The following is an 18,688-nucleotide window of genomic DNA, read 5'->3' on the forward strand; positions in this document are numbered from 1 at the left end:
TGCAGTTTTAAACTGTTAAAACTTATACACCACTAACCAAATTTGACTGGATTCCTACTCCCTGAATGTTCCCTAATGCTCTCCCTTTTCTAAGACTTCCTTCCTGCTTTCTTGGTTTACATGGCTAACATAAATGTTGAGAATTAGTGGAAGCAACCCCATCCATGGGACTGGACCTTGGGTTTCAAAATGGCCCATAGAGCATAGGGTTCTAATCATTTCAGTCTAACCAGGAGCAACAGAAGGCTCACTCAGATTCCTGTAGTGACAAACTCCTTCCTCTTGGCCTTTAGTTTCATGAGACAGGCTCTAATGAGCCACTCAGTCTAAGCTACCTGATCTTCCCTTGTGGAGAGTTGAATGAGAAACTGAGGAGCTTCTATTTCATCCTCTACATAGCTGGGGAGCCACTAAAGGAGGGGAGTGCATTGGGTAACCATGTCAGGCTAGATGAAACTCCCTGGGGCCTGGTGCATGAACCTGAGTCCTTGTAGGCTGAAAAGTGCTGTGTTACCTGGCTGGCAGATTGTCACTTTTTCTTTGCTCCAAAGCAAAGCAGGACAGTCATGGAGCTGACTGGGAGGCCTGGGGGCTGCTTTTTCATTTTCCTCTGCCTTGAGTCAGTCTTCTTGGGATCCCACTCCCAGTCCCCTGCCTTACCCTTATCACCTGCACTAGAATACATGCCCTGAGGTTTTTTAACCCTTTTATCTTTGGAGCCTTTCCCTTTCCCCTGGGGATCTCTCCAGGTAGCTTACTATTCCTCTGAGTCCACCAATGATCTGCTTCATTCTTGAGAGTCATCTTGCGGACAGTCTCATCAACAACTGCCTTGGGTCGTAAATCTCTCTCTAGAGACAAATACATATGTGTGTATAGTGTTGTGTGTGTGTGTGTGCATGTGTGTGCATGTGCATGCATGTTTGCAATTTGGAGGTGCAGGAGATAGTGTGTCAGGCCAGAAATCAGAAAGACTCATCTTCCTGAGTTTAAATTTCATTTCAGATAATTAACCTGTTGTGTGACTTTGGGCAGGTCACTTAACTTTGTTTAACTCAATTTCCTCATTTCTGAAATGAGCTAGAAAACAAAATAGCAAATCTCTCCAATATCTTTTAAAGTAATCCAAAATAGAATCATGAAGCCGGATGTGACTGAAATGAGTGAACAACACACACATATATATTCACATGAGTATATTATACATTTGTATATGTATGTCTGTGTCCAGATCACAGTGTCCTTCCATGGTTTCAAAAACTGTTTAGGATTTCCTTTCCACCGGCCTTGGTACCTAGCAAAACGTAATAAATTTTCTCTCTCTCTCTCTCTCTCTCTCTCTCTCTCTCTCTCTCTCTCTCTCTCTCTCTCTCTCTCTCTCCCCTTCCCCCTACACTCAGTCTTGGTTGCTCTATATTTCTGTCTCTTGACTCGTTTTTTTTTTCTTTTTCAATCTTCTTCCTCCTTTCCATATGGAATGTTAAGGCTTATTCAGACTTAAGACAGGATAGTTTGTAGAAGGTTCCATTGAAGACAGGCAGAGAGCAGTGAGATGCAGTAGATGAAATCTTGGGTTTGGACCAGGACATCTGAGTTTGAATTCAAACTTTGCAATTACCTATATGACCTTTTATATGTCACTTCCCCCTCTGGATTTCAGGCCTTTTTTTTTTAACCTGTAAAATAAACTGGTTCTAGCTCAAATGCCATTATCTCCTCTGAATTTCTGCTTCTAAGGCTGTATCCAGCTGAGACATTCCATGCTTTATAGTCTTTCCAGCTGTTACAGTCTGTGTTCTCTGTCCTGAGATCAACTAAACTCTTGCATATTATATTTGATGCTTCAAAATCCTATTTAAATCCTTTTAAAGCACTTTAATTTTTCTTCCCATTTGGACATTGAGTGTTTCGACAAATCTAATTCTAACCACGACCTCATGCTTTGCAGTACTTTGCAGTATTTGGATATATCCCTTTCTGGAAACCATTATGCTTTATACCTGCTCTGATCAGTGGGCATCTATCCATACTTGGTGAATAGGGAAGGTCAGAAGATGGAACTACATTACCCCCTAGTGGTCAAACTTAAATTTCAGGAGAGTCCTGTTCCCCTAATATTCAAGAACTTCCTCCAGGTACCACTTGGGATTCATAGGCAAATTGGTAGAAAGAGAAAGAATTTCTATCCAATTGTCATTATTCAGGGGATTCACTTGGTTCCCACATCACCCAGAACAGGTGGTATAGATTGGTGAGGCTGAACCAGGTTACTGCAAAACCATACCCAACCCCTCTGGTTGCAGATTCCCTTGGATGACCTGACTAGACTGGCCTAGAATTTAGTTGATCTTAGAAGTCATCAGGTTCAACCTGTAAGAGGACATGAATGAATCCCTTTCACAAGTCCTTAACAAATGGTCTTAGAGTTTCTGCATAAAGACTTCTTTGGAAAGAAACCCATTACATGCATTTCAACCCCTTCCTCCTTGGAAAAGTTCTAAATATTAGGAAGCTTTTCCTTAAATGATTCCTAAATGCACCTTCTACAGCTAACCCATGCTCATTTCTATACACTATGGCCTATGGTTTTCACCATTGGTATGGGAATATGGGATCCTCTGGATACCTCTAGAGGAATCCCAAAAGAGTATGTGAGGAATTCCTCAATTTGGAGCCCAGGAATGCTGGTGGTAAAGAAAAGCCAACCCTGATGAAACTAAAGGGACAAACTACATAAACAAAGGATTCTCTGAGATATACATTTTCTTATGTTTTAGGTGCATTTCTCTGAGTTTTCTGATAAAGGTTTTAGCATGGAGGTGTACCTTCTGTTTGCATCTCAAATATCACTAGATTCTCAGAGATATGTAACTCACCCTCCATTATGATCAGGGCTTAACATGTCATAAACAATATATACTTATGCTTCTACTAGACTATCTATCTTCTAATTTCTACTCTCCCTATGTCCCTCATTCTGGAAATCCCAACCACAGGTCCTGGGCAGGTACTACAGTGCCCTCAGGTACACCTGCCCAGGTGCCACTTTGCACCTTCTCATCACCCACTCCCATAGCCAAATCCCAGAGTCTTCTTTTCATCAGGGGTAGAGCCATTAGATATGATAACATGAAGGTATGACCAGGAGAGGTCAAACTGTAGGGTAATCAAACTGTTAGAGCCTTCAATAAACTTGGTGAGGTTTTCTCAGTAATGACCAAGTTTTTCTTTAATCCAGGTTAAATCTGTCATAGATAAAGGAACAAGCTCTGGAATTGTCCCATGCTAAGTTATAACTCCTTATATAAGCAAAAGGCATGGCTTTGGTTTGAGGGTCACCCTATTTCTATAGCAATGCCTACTCCAAGTATGCAAGGGACTTGGTTGGGAAGTGGGTGAGATATGGGTGTCAGGCAGAGAAAAATAACTTCTTTGGCACCTACTTCCTCAACCTTGGAATATCCCATCCCTGAAGTCCTTTCTCCACTTTCTAGCTTCCCCCTACTTGTCATCTGATGTCTCTCACAGGAAGTGACAGCTCCTTTTAAAGACTCCACTTTTGAGTCACTTCCTGTGTCTTCCCCTAATTTTACGTCTCCCAAACACAGTTGAAGCTTTGCTTTGACTGACCATGGGCAGTTAGATTAATTCTGATTCGTCACCCACTATTGCACATGTGGGTCACAGACCTCCCACTTAATGATTAAGTGGGATGTTTACACTTTAAACATGGGGAGAGCTCCATACTCAACTTTTAAGTAGGATGTTTACACTTTTGGTGATTACAATCTAAAAATAGGAAGGGGTTAAAATTTAATCTTCACACTCAGAGGCGAGTTAGTTGTTTTCATTTTCACAATTGGGAGGGAGTTAAATTTAATCTTCACAGATGCAATATCTCAGACCCTCAGAAAATCTAGCAACATTAGTTTCTTCTATTGCTATTTCCATCCCCATGGCCACACTATTTGCATCATCCTCAAGTAAATACTTTTATAACTACAGATGAATGTAATATGAGCTTTGAGTTCTTTGAGTGACAACTAGTCTTCTCTTTCCCACATCAAATTCACTATCTCACAACACTGGCTACATCCCCACTGCTTCATCTGCAAAATTCTTTTACTATGTCATGGACAATTTATACAGTCTAAATAATATAAGCTTAGGGAAGGAATTTAGGTCCTATTTTCATCATTTGCTCCCTTATCTTGGGTTTCCAGAGTCTTTTTTCCCCCATTTTTCCCCTTTGTCCTCAATCTTGGAATAATTTTCAGCATGGAAAAGAGGAATAAAATAATAATGCACAGATACACCTCCTCTTCATTATCACTGGCCCCTCCACTCAAGATAAAGGATTTTTTTTCTTAGATTGTTTTCTTTTTTAATTTAAATTAATTTATTTAGTCAATTTAGAACATTATTCCTTGGTTACAAGAATCATATTATTTCCCTTCCTCCCCTTCCCTGCCCTTCCTGTAGCTGACGTGCAATTTTACTGAGTATTACATGTGTCCTTGATCAAAACCTATTTCCATGTTGTTGGTGTTTGCATTAGGATATTCATTTAGAGTCTACATTCCCCAATCATATTCCCTCAACCCATGTATTCAAGCCATTGTTTTTCTTCTGTGTTTCTACTCCCACAGTTTTTCCTCTGAATGTGGATAGTGTTTTTTTTTTCCTTATATATCCCCCTAAGTTGTTTAGGATCACTGCATTGCCACTAATGGAGAAGTCCATTATATTTGATTGTACCACAGTGCATCAGACTCTGAGTACAATGCTCTCCTGGTTCTACTCCTTTCACTCTGTATCAATTCCTGGAGGTCATTCCAGTTCTAATGGAATTCCTCGAGTTCATTAGTCCTTTGAGCGCAATAGTATTCCATCACCAACATATATCCCGATTTGTTCAGCCATTCCCCAATTGGAGGGCATCCCCTCATTTTCCAATTTTTTGCCACCACAGCTATGAATATTCTTGTACAAGTCTTTTTCCTTATTATCTCTTTGGGGTACAAACCCAACACAGCTATGGCTGGATCAAAGAGCAGACAGTCTTTTAGCGCCCTTTGAGCATAGTTCTTGGATTGTTTTCTTAGTCCAAAAATAGTTAAAATGACCCCTTTTTGTTGGCTTTGACAATCTTCCTCAATCTAAGATCATTCTGAATTTTAGAGAATTTAGTGTTATCCTTCAAAAAAAACTGTCACTCATATTCATCCTCAATTATCTATCTTTGGGGGAAAGCTAGATAGTTTGGTAGATTAAGAGCCAGGCCTAGAAATGAGAGACCTATACTTCCTAGCTCTAGAGCTAGGTTAAAGGATATGAATATAGAGCCAGGATCATGGGATCCTGACCAATTCACTTAATACCATTGCCTAACCCTTACTGCTTTTCTGCCTTGGAACCCATACAGAATGTTAATTCTAAGAAGGAAGGTAAGGATTTTTAAAAATACCTTTGCTTTATTCTTTCACTATACATATCAAGATGTGTGGCCTTGGATAAATCATGTGACCCCTGTTTATCTCAGTTTCCTCAACTGTTAAATGGAGGTGATAATCATAACTATTTTTTAGGGTTGTTGTGAAGATCAAATGAGAAAACATTTAGGAAATGCTTGTTGTAGTTCCTGGCAATTTTTAGGTCCTACATTAATGTTACATATTATCATTATTATATATTTAAAACTTTAAAAATCTAAATCATTCTGTAAGTTCTTCATGTAGTTACTCTATTTTACATACTATAAACTTTATGTATTTACCCTGTTTTAAACTGTCACATTGCTCTTTTAGGAAGTCATTTCCCATTGCCTTCATTAGAATCAATGTTTTTATTTAAAATTGGAGTCTTCAAAATCCCCATCCACTCTCTTAGGTCAATTTCTACATAAAATTTTAGATCATAGGAACCAAGTATTCTTTCTCTAAATCTTTTTAAATCTTCCCTTCCCAAAACTAGAATGTGTTTCAGACTATACCCACATTCTCTTTCCTTAGTCACAAACTCTATGATGAAGTGATAATTTGGTCCCAAGGTTCTGATCATTACTCCTTCAGTGACTAGTGTCTCCATGTTGTGGAATCAAGTCTAGAATGGTTGTTCCATTTGTTCCTTTTTCCCCCCTGAGTCAGTCTGGTCACATTTGATCTTTATCCACAGGAGAAGATGAATACAGGCTTCCAGAAATAATTGGAATGATTAGAGACACTTTATGAACAAGATGTTAAGTAGGCCCAGAAGAAATTTGGCATACTTCTGTGTTCTTTAACTTGCTAATTTCTGATTGTTAAAATTCATACTGACATTTTTTTTGCATATTAGTAAATTTCCCAAATGCCTCTGAATATTTCATGTGGTGTCAAATGTACCCTGGGAGAGGGGCAGTGGGCACTTGTGGTCAGTTAGCTATCTGTTCTGATGGAGTTGTAAAGTACCTGTCTGAATTTCATGTCTGTGGCTACTACAAGGCAAAATCAGGAGACATCTGGGTGTCTGCACAAGAGTTTGGCACAGACTCATCACTATGACCTTTGTTTTTCTACTAAGTTAACTTCAGTCAGGCAAATTGCTCAGAGCATGAGCTGTATTTCTCTCTGCTTTGAACTTAGAATTGCACCTTGTTAGAATGAAATAATCATTAAGGAAAGTCAAGAATGTGTCACTGTTTTGATTAGGAAGGAGGAGCTCCTGTTTGGGGGGGAGGGATGATTTGAGGGGAAACTAAGAGAATCCACCAATGTGTCTTCATTTAGGATTAGAGATTACTTACATGCCATATTTGGGTTTTATTTCCTGAACTCTTTCTTTCATCTTCTGGCTTTGTGGTCTCTTTTCTTTATCCTTGACAATATATCATCTGTTGTTTTGTTTTGTTTTTTCCCTTCACATATGCCCACATGAAGGCTCTCAGTGATGTTTTCTCCTTTCTATTTGGGATTTCCTCTAATGAGTATTTCTTTTTTTATCATAAAAGGCAACTTTTATTTAAGTCAAGGTGGTGAAATCATGTATTTCCTCTCATTTTAGTGTTACACATGTTAAATTTTTTTGAAACTCATCTCTTGGACTTGCTGTGTAATCTCTGGCAAGTCAACAAATCTCTCTGATCTTTCATGTGTATAACAATCTGTTAATATAAAATGAGGGCCTTGGTTTATTACAGTGATGACAAACCTGTGGCACAGGTGCCAAAGATAGAACACAGAGTGCTCTCTGTGGGCACTTGGCCTCCCCCATCCCAGTTAATTACTAGAAAGGCAAAAGGAGTTTGGGAGAAGTTGAGTTGCTCCTCTCCCCCTGTCCACTGAGTCTGATGATATTTTTTCACATGCCCCACCCCTCTGCCCAACAGCCAATGGGAACACAGAGTGGGTAACGTGGGCAGCTCACAGGCAGTAGAGCTGGAGGGGAGCAGAGAGCTTGGTCCACTCCTCTCCCCCTCTCTACTCTTGCTTAGGATATTCCTCATTTCAACTACCCCTCTGCCCATCAGCCTAGTGGGAGTGCTTCCTCCCTCTCTTGTGTGTGTTAAGGGGGGCCAGGGCACTTGGGACTGGAGGGGAACCGTAGGTGGTCTCTGGGTGGGGGCCCAGGAGGCACTCAGCCTGGGTTGTGGGGTGGAAGAAAAGCCCAACAACTCCATCTCTAAAAGGTTCACCATCAGAAGCCTATAATGTTCCTTCCAATTCTAAACTACTGAGATCCTGTGATTTCACCCCTCTGTATATCATGACTTTGAAAAACAAGGCAGATGGAGCAGCTAGATGTCTTAGTGGATTGAGAGTCAGGCCTAGAGACAGGAGATTTTGGGTTCAAATCTGGCCTCAGATACTTCCTAGCTGCATGACCCCACTACCTAAGCCTTACCATTATTCTGCCTTGGAACCATTCCAAGTTGGAGGATAAGGGTTTAAAAAAAAAGAAAGAAAGACAATTCAGGTTACAATAGGAGGTCTGGAATTGTGATGCTTGGGTTTAAATCTGGTTTAAATCTCCTCCTCTCTTAGAGTTGTTACTAAAACAAAAAGTAAGATGTTTTTTGTTCATTTGTTTTTTTTAAAGACTCTATGTTACAATGTAAAGAGCTATGGACAGGAAATCAAGAGAGGTGTATTATAATCTTGAGTTTCACTCATTGTATGATTCTGGGCAAGTCATGTCACTCTTTCTCTTCAATTACAATCTTAGAGAATTTCCCAGAGGACTGTCAGATGATGTGTCACATGAGCAGTTGGGGGTCAGGGAAAGGACTCGAACTGATCAGAGGTTAGTATTCTAGCTACAAAGTTCTACTGTCTTTTTCCATCATGTTTTTCACAAGAAATCACATAAAGAGCAGCAATCAATATCATGCATTTATTTAAAACTCAGGCAAGCTAGTCATGCTACCAAACTAATAGGGGCTAATTTTGGGTCCTCAGCATGGCCCATCTTTTTGGATGCGGATGGGAACATCTCTTTTTCTGGAAGAGAAGTGAAAATAAAGAGCACTGTGAATCACCTTTACTATAAAAAACAAAAACAAAAACAAACAAACAAGGGGAAAAAAGTCTGCCTAGAAAGTCATCTGCAGAACAAGGACAAGTTAGAAGATGAGAGTAGGAAGGAATCATAAAATGAAGAATGAAAAGTTTGAAAGGGAGCTTAGAACAAAGAACATCAGAAGATATTTTGTGGATTAGCTATTTTTGTGGATGGCCAGAAGATTTTATTAAAAAAAAACTTTTTGTTTGGGACCACAATTAGCTTTTTGACAACTTTTGCTCATTGGTCTGTTTCTGCCCTTTGGGGCCAAGCAGAACAAGGAACATCTTCTGTACCTCCACAGCCCTTCTGATACTGAAGGCAGTGATTAATATGTTCTTCTCTTTCAGTTTTCTCTTCCTTGGGTTAAACATCTCCTGGTCCTTCAAACAACATCATTATTGGTTGATCTTTCTTTTGAATAAGTTCAAGTGCAGCTAGGAGGCATAGTAGATAGGGAGCCTTAGATCAGGAAAACCTGAGTTCAAAACTAGCCTCAGACACTCAAAAGCTATGTGACTCTGGATATGCCACTTAATCTCTATTTGCCTCTGTTCCCTCATCTGCCAAATGGGAACAATAATAGCACCTCTATCCCAGGATTGTGTGAGAATAAAATGAGTTAATAATTGGAACATTGTAAATGCTATTTCCCAGTTTTTGAGTTGTTTTAGTATTGCCCAACTCTTTGGTACCCTATTTGAGGTTTTCTTGTTAAAGATATTGGAATGGTTTGCCATTTCCTTCTCCAATTCATTTTCCAAATAAGGAAATTGAAGCAAGCTGGATTAAGTGACTTGCCCAGGGTCACACAGCCAGAAAATGTCTGGAGCCAACTTTGAACTTAGGTCTTCCTGACTCCAGGCCCAGTACTCTATCTATTGTGCCAATCTAGCTGCTTTTAAATGCTATATAAATGTTAATTATTATTTTAAATACCTCAGCATCCCTCTATTCTTCCTGTCCTCTCTTCCTCTCTCAATCCTAGTTCCCACAGGAATTAAATCCATTGAATGCCAGTATTCTTGTCCCCTCCAGTTCAATGTCAAAGAGGTTCATGAATTTTTGATCTAGACTTTTACACAGAGCATCCTTAGGGTTTCTAATCCATAAAACATATATATTAAAGGTACAGGTGCATTTTATGCTCTGGGTTCTAAGGCTTTTTCTCACCCTGACATTTTGTGTTCTATGAAGTTATGATTTTACTTTGAGATCTGGTGGATTTCAAAAAATCAAAGTTTACCTATTTCTGTTTGTTTCCTCTAAATACTGATAAAGATCAGGCCATGGGAAAATTGCTGAATGATTCCAAATTCACCTTAGTAAGGTTAGTAAAGGAACTGAAACCATCAGTCATCTGGAAGGTCTCAAGATACCTAGTTAGACCCAGGAAATGGAAATTCTTTATAATCCCTCATTGAGAGGTAAAAAACCTTGGAACCAAGATGTTGTAGCAGGCTTAGGTAGTTCCCAAATCTGCCAGACTCCAACAAGGCAGAGGGCTCTGATGGGGGACTAAGCTAGGGTAGAGATGCAGGATAAATTGGAATTGGGTACTATACAGAGGAGAAGTTTAAATCCTAAACCTCATTCTCCAATTTAGCCCTCAGTGTCACCAGGCACAGCCCTCCCTTTGTCCCTTCATCAAGGTGTTCCTTTGCTCTGATAGTTTGGTCCAAAATATAATGATCCTTCAAGTCTTATCAACTCCACCTCCCTTGCTTCTCCACAGTTCACAGACATCTCTCTGCTTTGAACTTTTAAAGTGAATAAGAAACTACAGATCTTATTTGCATTATAGCTCTTTTGTTAATGATTTGTATAACTTTGGGCAAGTAAATCATCCTCCTTGGAATCCAATTTCTTCATCTTTAAAATAAAATATCTGACCTGAATGTTATTTTTAACTCTTTTATAATAACTGCTAATCAATGTTAAGTATTTGATACAAGTCAAACCCCCTCAAAAAACAAAAACAACAAAAAGGGCTAGGAAATGGAGGTTAAGTTGACTTGCCCAGAGTCCCGCAGCTAAGAAGTAACTGAAGCTAGACTTGAACCGAGGCCCTCTTATCTCTAGACCTGAATCTTAATCCACTAAGCCCTCTACTATGCCTGGCCTGCAGATTTCATTAGGACCACTACCCCCAGATCTGATACTCTCCATTCTATTTTGAGTGGTCTTTAAAATTTAATCTAATTTAACTCTGTAGACATTTATTATGAACCTTCTGTTTGCTAGACACTAGGGAAAAAAAAAAACCCAAAATATAATTATTATCCTTTTCCCTCAAGGAGCTTAATCTATTTTAGTGAAATAAAAATGTATTCTCAGTAGGTACAAAGTAATTGGTTGGGGAAATGGAGAGAATGACTCAATTTCTAGGATGATTTGAGAAAATCACCTACTTCATGCAATAAGTGATAGTTGAAAAGAATGCTAATGGAGCTAGGGAGCCCAAGAGACAGAGATGAGAAGGAAAGACATTTCAGGCATAGGGTACTTCCTATGCAAAGACATAAAGGGAGAAAATGGAATCACATGCAGGAAATAGCAAATAAATATTTTGACTGGAATTTAGAGTAAATAGGAGATTAACAATGAATCTCTGAATACTCATCATGTTATTTTGCCCTCCTGATTCTCTATTATTTCAAGGACATGTGTCTGATATCTCCAGCTAAAGGGGTGAGAACCCCTAAGATAAGGAATGAAAAAAATCTCAATCAGAGGATACTGTGGCAGAGGGGAGTCAAAATAGAGCTCCATAGACTTTGATTTGGAAGTCATGCCCTAACCTCATCCTTGTACTTTTAACTTATGCCCAAGTATTCACTCTAGTTAATACTCATTGAGCTACTATTAGGAAGATTTTAGAACATAAAGGTGCAGCCCAACAAATTTGCATGGGGGAGAGACCTTCAAGATCATCTAGCCCAAATCGCTCATTTTATCTAGGAGGAATCCAAGGCTCAGAGAGGGTTAATAGTCTTAATAGTCAGGACTAGATAACAAGCTTCCTGATTACAAGATCAGGATGTTTCCCTATCTCCTATTGAGTATAAAATATACTCAAGGGAACTCTTCATGAGAGACTCTTCACTGTCCCCTGAACTTTTACTTGACATCATTGTAGTGGTCATCTAATTTCCATCTCCCCACTCCTTTCTCTTTGTCACTTTGACCTAGCTCATGAGACTTGTTAGAATCTAGGTGGATGTATTTGGAGGCCAGATTATATAAGTGGAAAAATCCTGGATTAAAATCTAGCAGAGGAAGGTTTGAATCCCATGTCTGTCATTTTATTTCTGGGAGATCTCAGGTAAATCAGTACCCCCTCTTTGATAGTTCATTGAAACCTGAAGCCCCCATTTCAAAATAATTTTTGTTACCTACTTTCATAATTGAAGGAAATGAGAATTTTCAATTCAAGACTAGTGACAATAAAGATGTCATTTTTTTCTTCTTCCAAGTTCATGAATCCCTTGAAATATTTCCACTGACCCATTGGTAGAGGGTTTGTAGACCACAGATCAAGAACTTCTGGACTGGATGAACTCTAAGACCCCCTCAAGTTCTTAGTTCAAATCAGGCTTTAAAATGTCATCTCTAAAAATATTTTGGTGGTACTTACTTATTTTCCATACACAGAAGGCATTCATTGTTATAGGTATTGCCATCAGTGCCACAGACAGGTTCTAAATTTCTTGGGCATCCAGGAAATTCGTAATTACAATTAGCCTAAAACAGTCATAAAATAAAATTAGCATATATCACAGAAACTCATATGCTCTGAACTTCAGAACCCAGAGGGATCTATACAAACCATTTCAGGTCATCAGGCTATAAACATTTATTAAGCACCTACTATGTGCCAGATACTGTACTTAGCACTGAAGATACAAAGAAAGGTAAAAGACAGTTCCTGACATCAAGGAGTGGGGAGACAAGATACCCTGTTCATTGGGAAACTGCCATAAATAATCTAATGGGGAAGATAACATAGAACTAATTCTTTTTAAACCAAATATGGCAAATACCCTCTGGGAATGGTGTGAGTCTTATAGGCTGGGAACCCCTTTCTCTTTCAAAGATTCTTTCCTGCCTTCTGTTTGTTTTCATTTGTTGTTGTTGTTGTTGTTGCATTTTGGTTTTTTTTTTTAATCACTAAGCACATTTGCACAATCACAAAAGACAATAAAATGTTCTTTCCTGTTGTCCATAAGAAAAAACAATCTCTAAAATGAGTTAGTACAAGAATGTCATTGTCTTACAACAGGAGAACTAAGAGAGATCTTAGAACAAATAATGTAGTACACAGAGCCGAAAGGGAACTGAGAATATAGAACACAACATCAGAGCTGCAAGAGACTGCAGAACAAAGAATGGAAGAGCTATTAGACTACCTAGAATATGGAACACAGAATATCAAGGCTGGAAGAGAACATAGAATGTTAGAGCATAGAGTACAGCACAGCTGGAAGAGAACCCAGAATAAAGAAAATGTCAGAGCACAGAACATAAAAGATGAAAGTGGGAAGAGACCTTAATGTATAGACACACATATCCAAAATGTTGCAGCTGAAAGGGACATCAAAATGCACAGATTGGTATAAGTGGAAGGGACCAGGAGCAGTTGGGTGGCTCAGTGGGTTGAGAACCAGGTCTACAGATGGAAGGTCTTAGGTTCAAATCTGGCATCAGACACTTCCTAGCTATGTGACCCTGGGCAAGTCACTTAACCCCCATTGCCCAGCCCTTACCCCTCTTCTGCCTTAGAACTGATACAAAGGATTGATTCTAAGATAGAAGATAAGGGTTTAAAAAAAATACACAGAACGTTAGAGGGGGAAGAGATCACAGAACATAGAATACATATAATGTCAGAGTTTAGAGATTATCTTTCTCCATTTTCTTCATTTAACAGAGAAGGAACCTGAGGCCTAGAGAAAGGAAGTGACTTGTCTAAAGTTCAGGAATACACTAATGACCTTAGGTCAAAGAACAGTGTTATTGTGATGTCTCAATGCTATTAGGTGCTGAATGCTGAATGGACTGTGTGAATCAATGGTCCCCTTCTTCATGGCATGGGAGAAATGTTAAATGACAAAGCAGAAACTTTTCTTACATCTCGAGTTTGGTCTTGAGCTTGAACAGTATCTAGGAAAGAAAAATTTTAAAGGTTAGGATTGCCTTCTCTGTAACACAGATAGTGAGGGAGTAGGAAACCAAAATTAAGGGAGGCAGAGGAGCCCAGTTACATCTCCACTCTCTCCACCCACCCCTCTGGCCCTGCACTGGTCTTTCCCCAAATGTGAGGCCCCTGAAATGTGGCAAAGTGAGGTAAAAGTTCCATTGACCAAACAAAGATACAGGTGTTTTTCTATCCATTATTTCAAATCCTTGACTATGGGAATCAGAACACCTGGGACTTTATCTTAACTGCCCTATGTAATCACTCTGTGACCTCCAATTAGTCTCTTTCTGTCATTGCATTTCACTTTGCTTTGCTTTAAAATGATTCAGTTGGATTAAATAATGTAAGGTTTCCTTCTATTTCTGCCTTTGCTGTTTCATGTTCTAAGGTCACTTTCCACTCTAAAAGTACATGTTCTTTATCCTTTGTTCTTCAATGTATGGTCTGTTTTACCTCCTTTGTTCTACGTCCTATAGTCTTCTTTTAATTTAATCAAGTTTTATTGAGATCCTATAATTTTGGAGAAGCTGGGATAAGGTAAAAAGATTAATAAAACAAGGCACCTTCCCAGAAGGAAAAAAACAATAATAGAATGCATCACAAAATCTGATAAGTACAATGGGAAAGGTCAAGATTTCTTAGAGGAATATGGTTTTGAAACTGGTATTTTGACAGACAGAGATAGGGAGGCAGGCCATTTCAAGCAAAGGAAACCAAGCAGTAATAGAATAGTATTAATAATAAAATAGAGTAATGAGAATGTGCTCCGTGTGCTGGATAATCATTACTCTCTCAAATGTTACTAATAATCCCCCAAACTGCTAAATTCAGTGGCTTTTTCTCAGTTCTAATCCACCTTGACTTTACTCTGCAACTTTCAGTAACACTGAACACTCCAATATCTCTCTTCTCTTGGTTTCCATAGCATTGCTCTGACCTGACTTTCCTCCATCCTGTTTTACAGCTCTACCATGATTTACTTTGTTGACTTGTCTTCCATGTCCTGAATCCTTTTCATGGATATGTGGGCTATCTTCCCTTCTCTCTCTTATCCATTTGTTAGCTCCCCTGGTTTAACGGTCATCTTTATGAAGATGACTCAGAGAGATATCAAGTTAGCTCTCATCTCTTTCCTGAGTAATTCTACTTCATGGACTGTACAATGGACACTTCATTTCGGAGGTCCCAGAGGCATCAGTAATCTTGACATATTCAAAACAAAAGCTAATCTCCACCTCCAAACCAACCCTGCCTCCAGCTGTTCCTCTTTCTATCAAGGGTACCAGTATGCTTCCTGGAATGTAGATTTATAACTATGTAGAGAGAAGAGAATTAATTAATTAATAATAATTCTTAGGGTAGACATCCATCCTAGACCCTATTAGGGAATGAAAGCCTTTAGGATTACAAAATAAGACCTCGAGGATATTTTGTTATTGCTAAAGGCCCAGTGAGTTGGGAGACCTCTTAGCTCAAAGAAGAAAAACATTAGGATATGCTACCTCCTTATCTCCTTGACCTTTAGGAACCAGAGGAATCACTCCTGAGGACATGGATCTATGATTCTTTAACATTCAATGTACATTCAAATTTTGAATAGAATTCTCTTAGAATCCTTGTTAGAAGGTGACCCCTGAAATTTTGATGTTAGTGTGTATAAAACCCTTTCTCACAACAATCTCACGAGATAAGTAGACCAATGATTATTATTCCCAAGATACTGATCAGGAAACTGAGGATCAGAGAGATTAATTAACTTACCTATTGTCTCATCGCTAAATATTACAGCCAAGTTTCCAAATTTGGTACCATATCTTTAATGTTGAGAACTCTTTCCACTCAATCTCAGCTTTTTCTTGAATTTGTCTTCAAATAGCACAAGTAACAGAGTATTGCAAAGGTAAAGCAAAGGTATTGGTTTGGAAAACAGGAAATCTTGGTCCACATTGTGACCTAGTCACCAGCTGAATGTGCCTATGCAATTCACTTAACTCCACTTTCTTTTCCACAAAAAATTTCAGCTACAGGATTGTTAGGATCAAATTAGATCAGGTAAATAATAACGAATAATAGCTACCATTTATGTAGCACCTTACGTTTTTCAAAATTCTTTACACTTGATTTCATTCTATCTTCACAGCATCTTTGTAAGTTGGGAGTTATTAATGTCCACATTTAGGGCATCTAGGTGGCAGGGTGGATAGTGTCAGGCTGGGACTCAGGAAGATTCATCTTCCAGATTTCAAAATTGGCCTCAGACAAGACCTAGCTTTGTGACCCAGGACAAGTCACTGAACCTTGTTTTTCTCAATTGCTCATGTGTAAAATGAACTAGAGAAAGAAATGACAAATCACTCCAGGATCTTTGCCAAGAAAACCCCAAATGGAGTCATGAAAAGTCAGATACAACTGACATGAATGAAAAACAACAAAGTATCCACATTTTATAGATGAGGGAACTGGTTGAAAGATGATGTGACTTGAATGAGATAACAGAGCTAGTGAATGTCTCAGGCACTATTTGAACTTAGGTCTTTCGGACTCCAACAGTACCACCTAGACTTCTCACTCTCTATGTGTCTGTCTGTCTGTCTTTGTATCATTTTTTCTTTTAAGTCATCATTTACATACATCCTTTCATTTATATGGTTATGGTATCAATGTCTTTTCCACATATCCCAGATCCAGGTTCTCAGAGGTACAGCTTGCACCTGGGGTCAAAGATGGATCCTCTCCCTTACTAGCTGGTGGGCTAGTTCCCTTCTCTGGTGTCTGTTTTCCCCTTTGTAAAGCAGGACTAATCAAATTCTCATTGTTCCCTCTCACACAGCAAAGTTGTCAGAAGCTGTCTTTATGTAGCCCATTCACCAGCATTTAGTCCCTGTACATTAAGCTTTAAAAAAACTCCCAATAAGATGAGCTAAAGTCTAATTGCATTATGGTTGAAGGGGTTTCTGGTGGTTACTGACTCCAAGGCATGGGCAGTGTACTCAAGGGGAAACTTACCTAAAAAGCAGCACAGAGCCAAGGAGAGCAGCAGGAATATGCCTACGGGCCTCATGATCAGTCTTCTTTAGCTCTAGCTGAGGCTGAAACTGAAAGGTTTCAACAGAGAGTAGAAGTCCTGAGTTCAGAGAAGCTTGGGAGGCTGCCATATATAGTCCCCACATGGCCTGTGGGCTCCACCTGCTGACTTACATCATACCCTCAGGTGATTCATTGCCATAGGCCAGCCCTAACCAGATCTCCACCCTCTTATCTGACTTGCCTTGAGACAGACATTGTCCATGGCCAAGCAATTTCACTGCCCTGCCCCCACTCAGTTCCAGCTTCTGTTCTGTGTGTATCTAGGATTGTGGGTGACTTACTCTTCCAGCCCACCAGAGGAATCTAGTGAGTAGATCTGTTCAGGTCTCCATCCTTAGCCCCCAAGCTTCCCCTGCCCTTTATATTCCTCTTTCCCTGTATCTCTCTTGTGTTTGTGCCTGTTAACCTATAAATAACATGGAACTAATAAAGTAGTAAAAAAAAAACAAGTCTTTAATCAGGAGAGAAATAGGTCCAGTAATTGGCCCCTATCACAGTGCCAAGCACCAAAAGCTACACAGAGTGAACAGCCTAGGGCTCTGGGGACTTATCCCTGGGAGAATGTCCCACATTAGATGATTCTCCCAAGAACAATAGAACTTGGGGAAGTTTTATGACCTTTGGGGAACTAAGGACAGGGAAGTATGACTGATTGGCCTTACCATGGCTACAAGGAAAGGGGAAACCCAAGACATCAGGGAGAGGCAGATGCTTTTCAATGGATACAAAAAGGAATCAGAGTGATGATCCAGCCAAGGCCTAGGATACCTGGGAGAGGACTTTGATAGAATGGGAGAAACTAAGACCAAAGGATACTTAACATTTGATTTAGATCTAAAAGTTTATTGTTCCATTTGAAATAGTGAGTCTGAGACTTCCATTAGGGTCAAGTCTCATGGGACAGGGGCAGAATTGGGGTCTCTAGATTTCAAGTTGACATGCCTCATTATTTAGCCTTCCTCCTTTATGAATTTGTGTGTGTTGATTTTACCTGGGTTGTTTGTGCCCCAGAGCCTTCCTCATTCTTGGCCCCATCCTCTAGGTCTCCATTGCATGTGTATGAATGTGGTCAGTTTGTCTGAGTTTATCTGGGTATGCTCCTGTATATTTATGTGTGTATATAAATATATGTACATATATATATATATATAATTTGTATATTTATACATGTGACATCTGGGTGATGAAGTAAATAGAGAGCTGATCTTGGGGTCAAGAAGATCTGAATTCAAATTCAATTCAAATCTGACTGCAGACATTACTAGCTATGTGACCCTAGTAAACCCCTCTACTTCTGTCTGCCTCAATTTCCTTAACTAAAAAATAAGAATAACAATGGTACTTACCTCCCAGGGTTATTGTGAGGACTAAAGGAAACTTTTGTAAAGCACTGAACTTGGTCTGGAACATAGTAGAAATTTAATAAATGCTTGTTTCCTTCTTTCTTTCTCCCAGTCTTTCATAGAGGAAATCAGAGTGATGATCTATTCTATCAATAGGCAGAATTGGACTAGATAATTTCTACAGTTTCCATATAGATCTGACTATGAATCTCACAATGGAAACATTTGAAACTCAAATGAGTTAATGGTTTTAGTCTCACCTGTAGAGAGAGTGACTATTAACCAACTCTCCAAATATAAAAACAAAAAAACAAAAACCTATACATTCCTTTTTTTTTTTTGGTGGGCGGGGAGCCTCTGGGCTTGAGCATTTGCCCAGGGTCACATAGTAGTAACATTCTGAGGTCAGATTTGAACTAAGGGAGGTGAGTCTGACTGACTGCTGGGCCAACACTCTACCCAATTGTACCACCTGGAACCCCCATATGTTCTTAAATGTGGCAGAACCATACGTGTCAAA

The 18,688-nt window shown here is 39.3% G+C and overlaps 1 protein-coding gene across 2 annotated transcripts in view; it reads right to left on the reverse strand.

The window, feature by feature from the left end:
- Nucleotides 1-8,356: 8,356 nt before the first annotated feature.
- Nucleotides 8,357-18,688, reverse strand: part of LOC103104662 (serine protease inhibitor Kazal-type 1) — a 35,490-nt gene continuing 25,158 nt past the window's right edge. For both annotated transcript variants that reach the window (XM_056811625.1, XM_007474082.3), the window contains 4 exons: nt 16,745-16,833; nt 13,670-13,701; nt 12,176-12,282; nt 8,357-8,477 (listed from right to left, as the gene is read on the reverse strand). In XM_056811625.1, coding sequence (XP_056667603.1) covers nt 8,432-8,477; nt 12,176-12,282; nt 13,670-13,701; nt 16,745-16,799 — 240 coding nt within the window. In that variant the 5' untranslated portion in view covers nt 16,800-16,833 and the 3' untranslated portion in view covers nt 8,357-8,431. The remainder of the gene's footprint in view (nt 8,478-12,175; nt 12,283-13,669; nt 13,702-16,744; nt 16,834-18,688) is intronic.

The sequence above is a fragment of the Monodelphis domestica genome, chromosome 1 (assembly GCF_027887165.1).
Source record: "Monodelphis domestica isolate mMonDom1 chromosome 1, mMonDom1.pri, whole genome shotgun sequence".
In the NCBI taxonomy this organism is placed as follows: Eukaryota; Metazoa; Chordata; class Mammalia; order Didelphimorphia; family Didelphidae; genus Monodelphis; species Monodelphis domestica.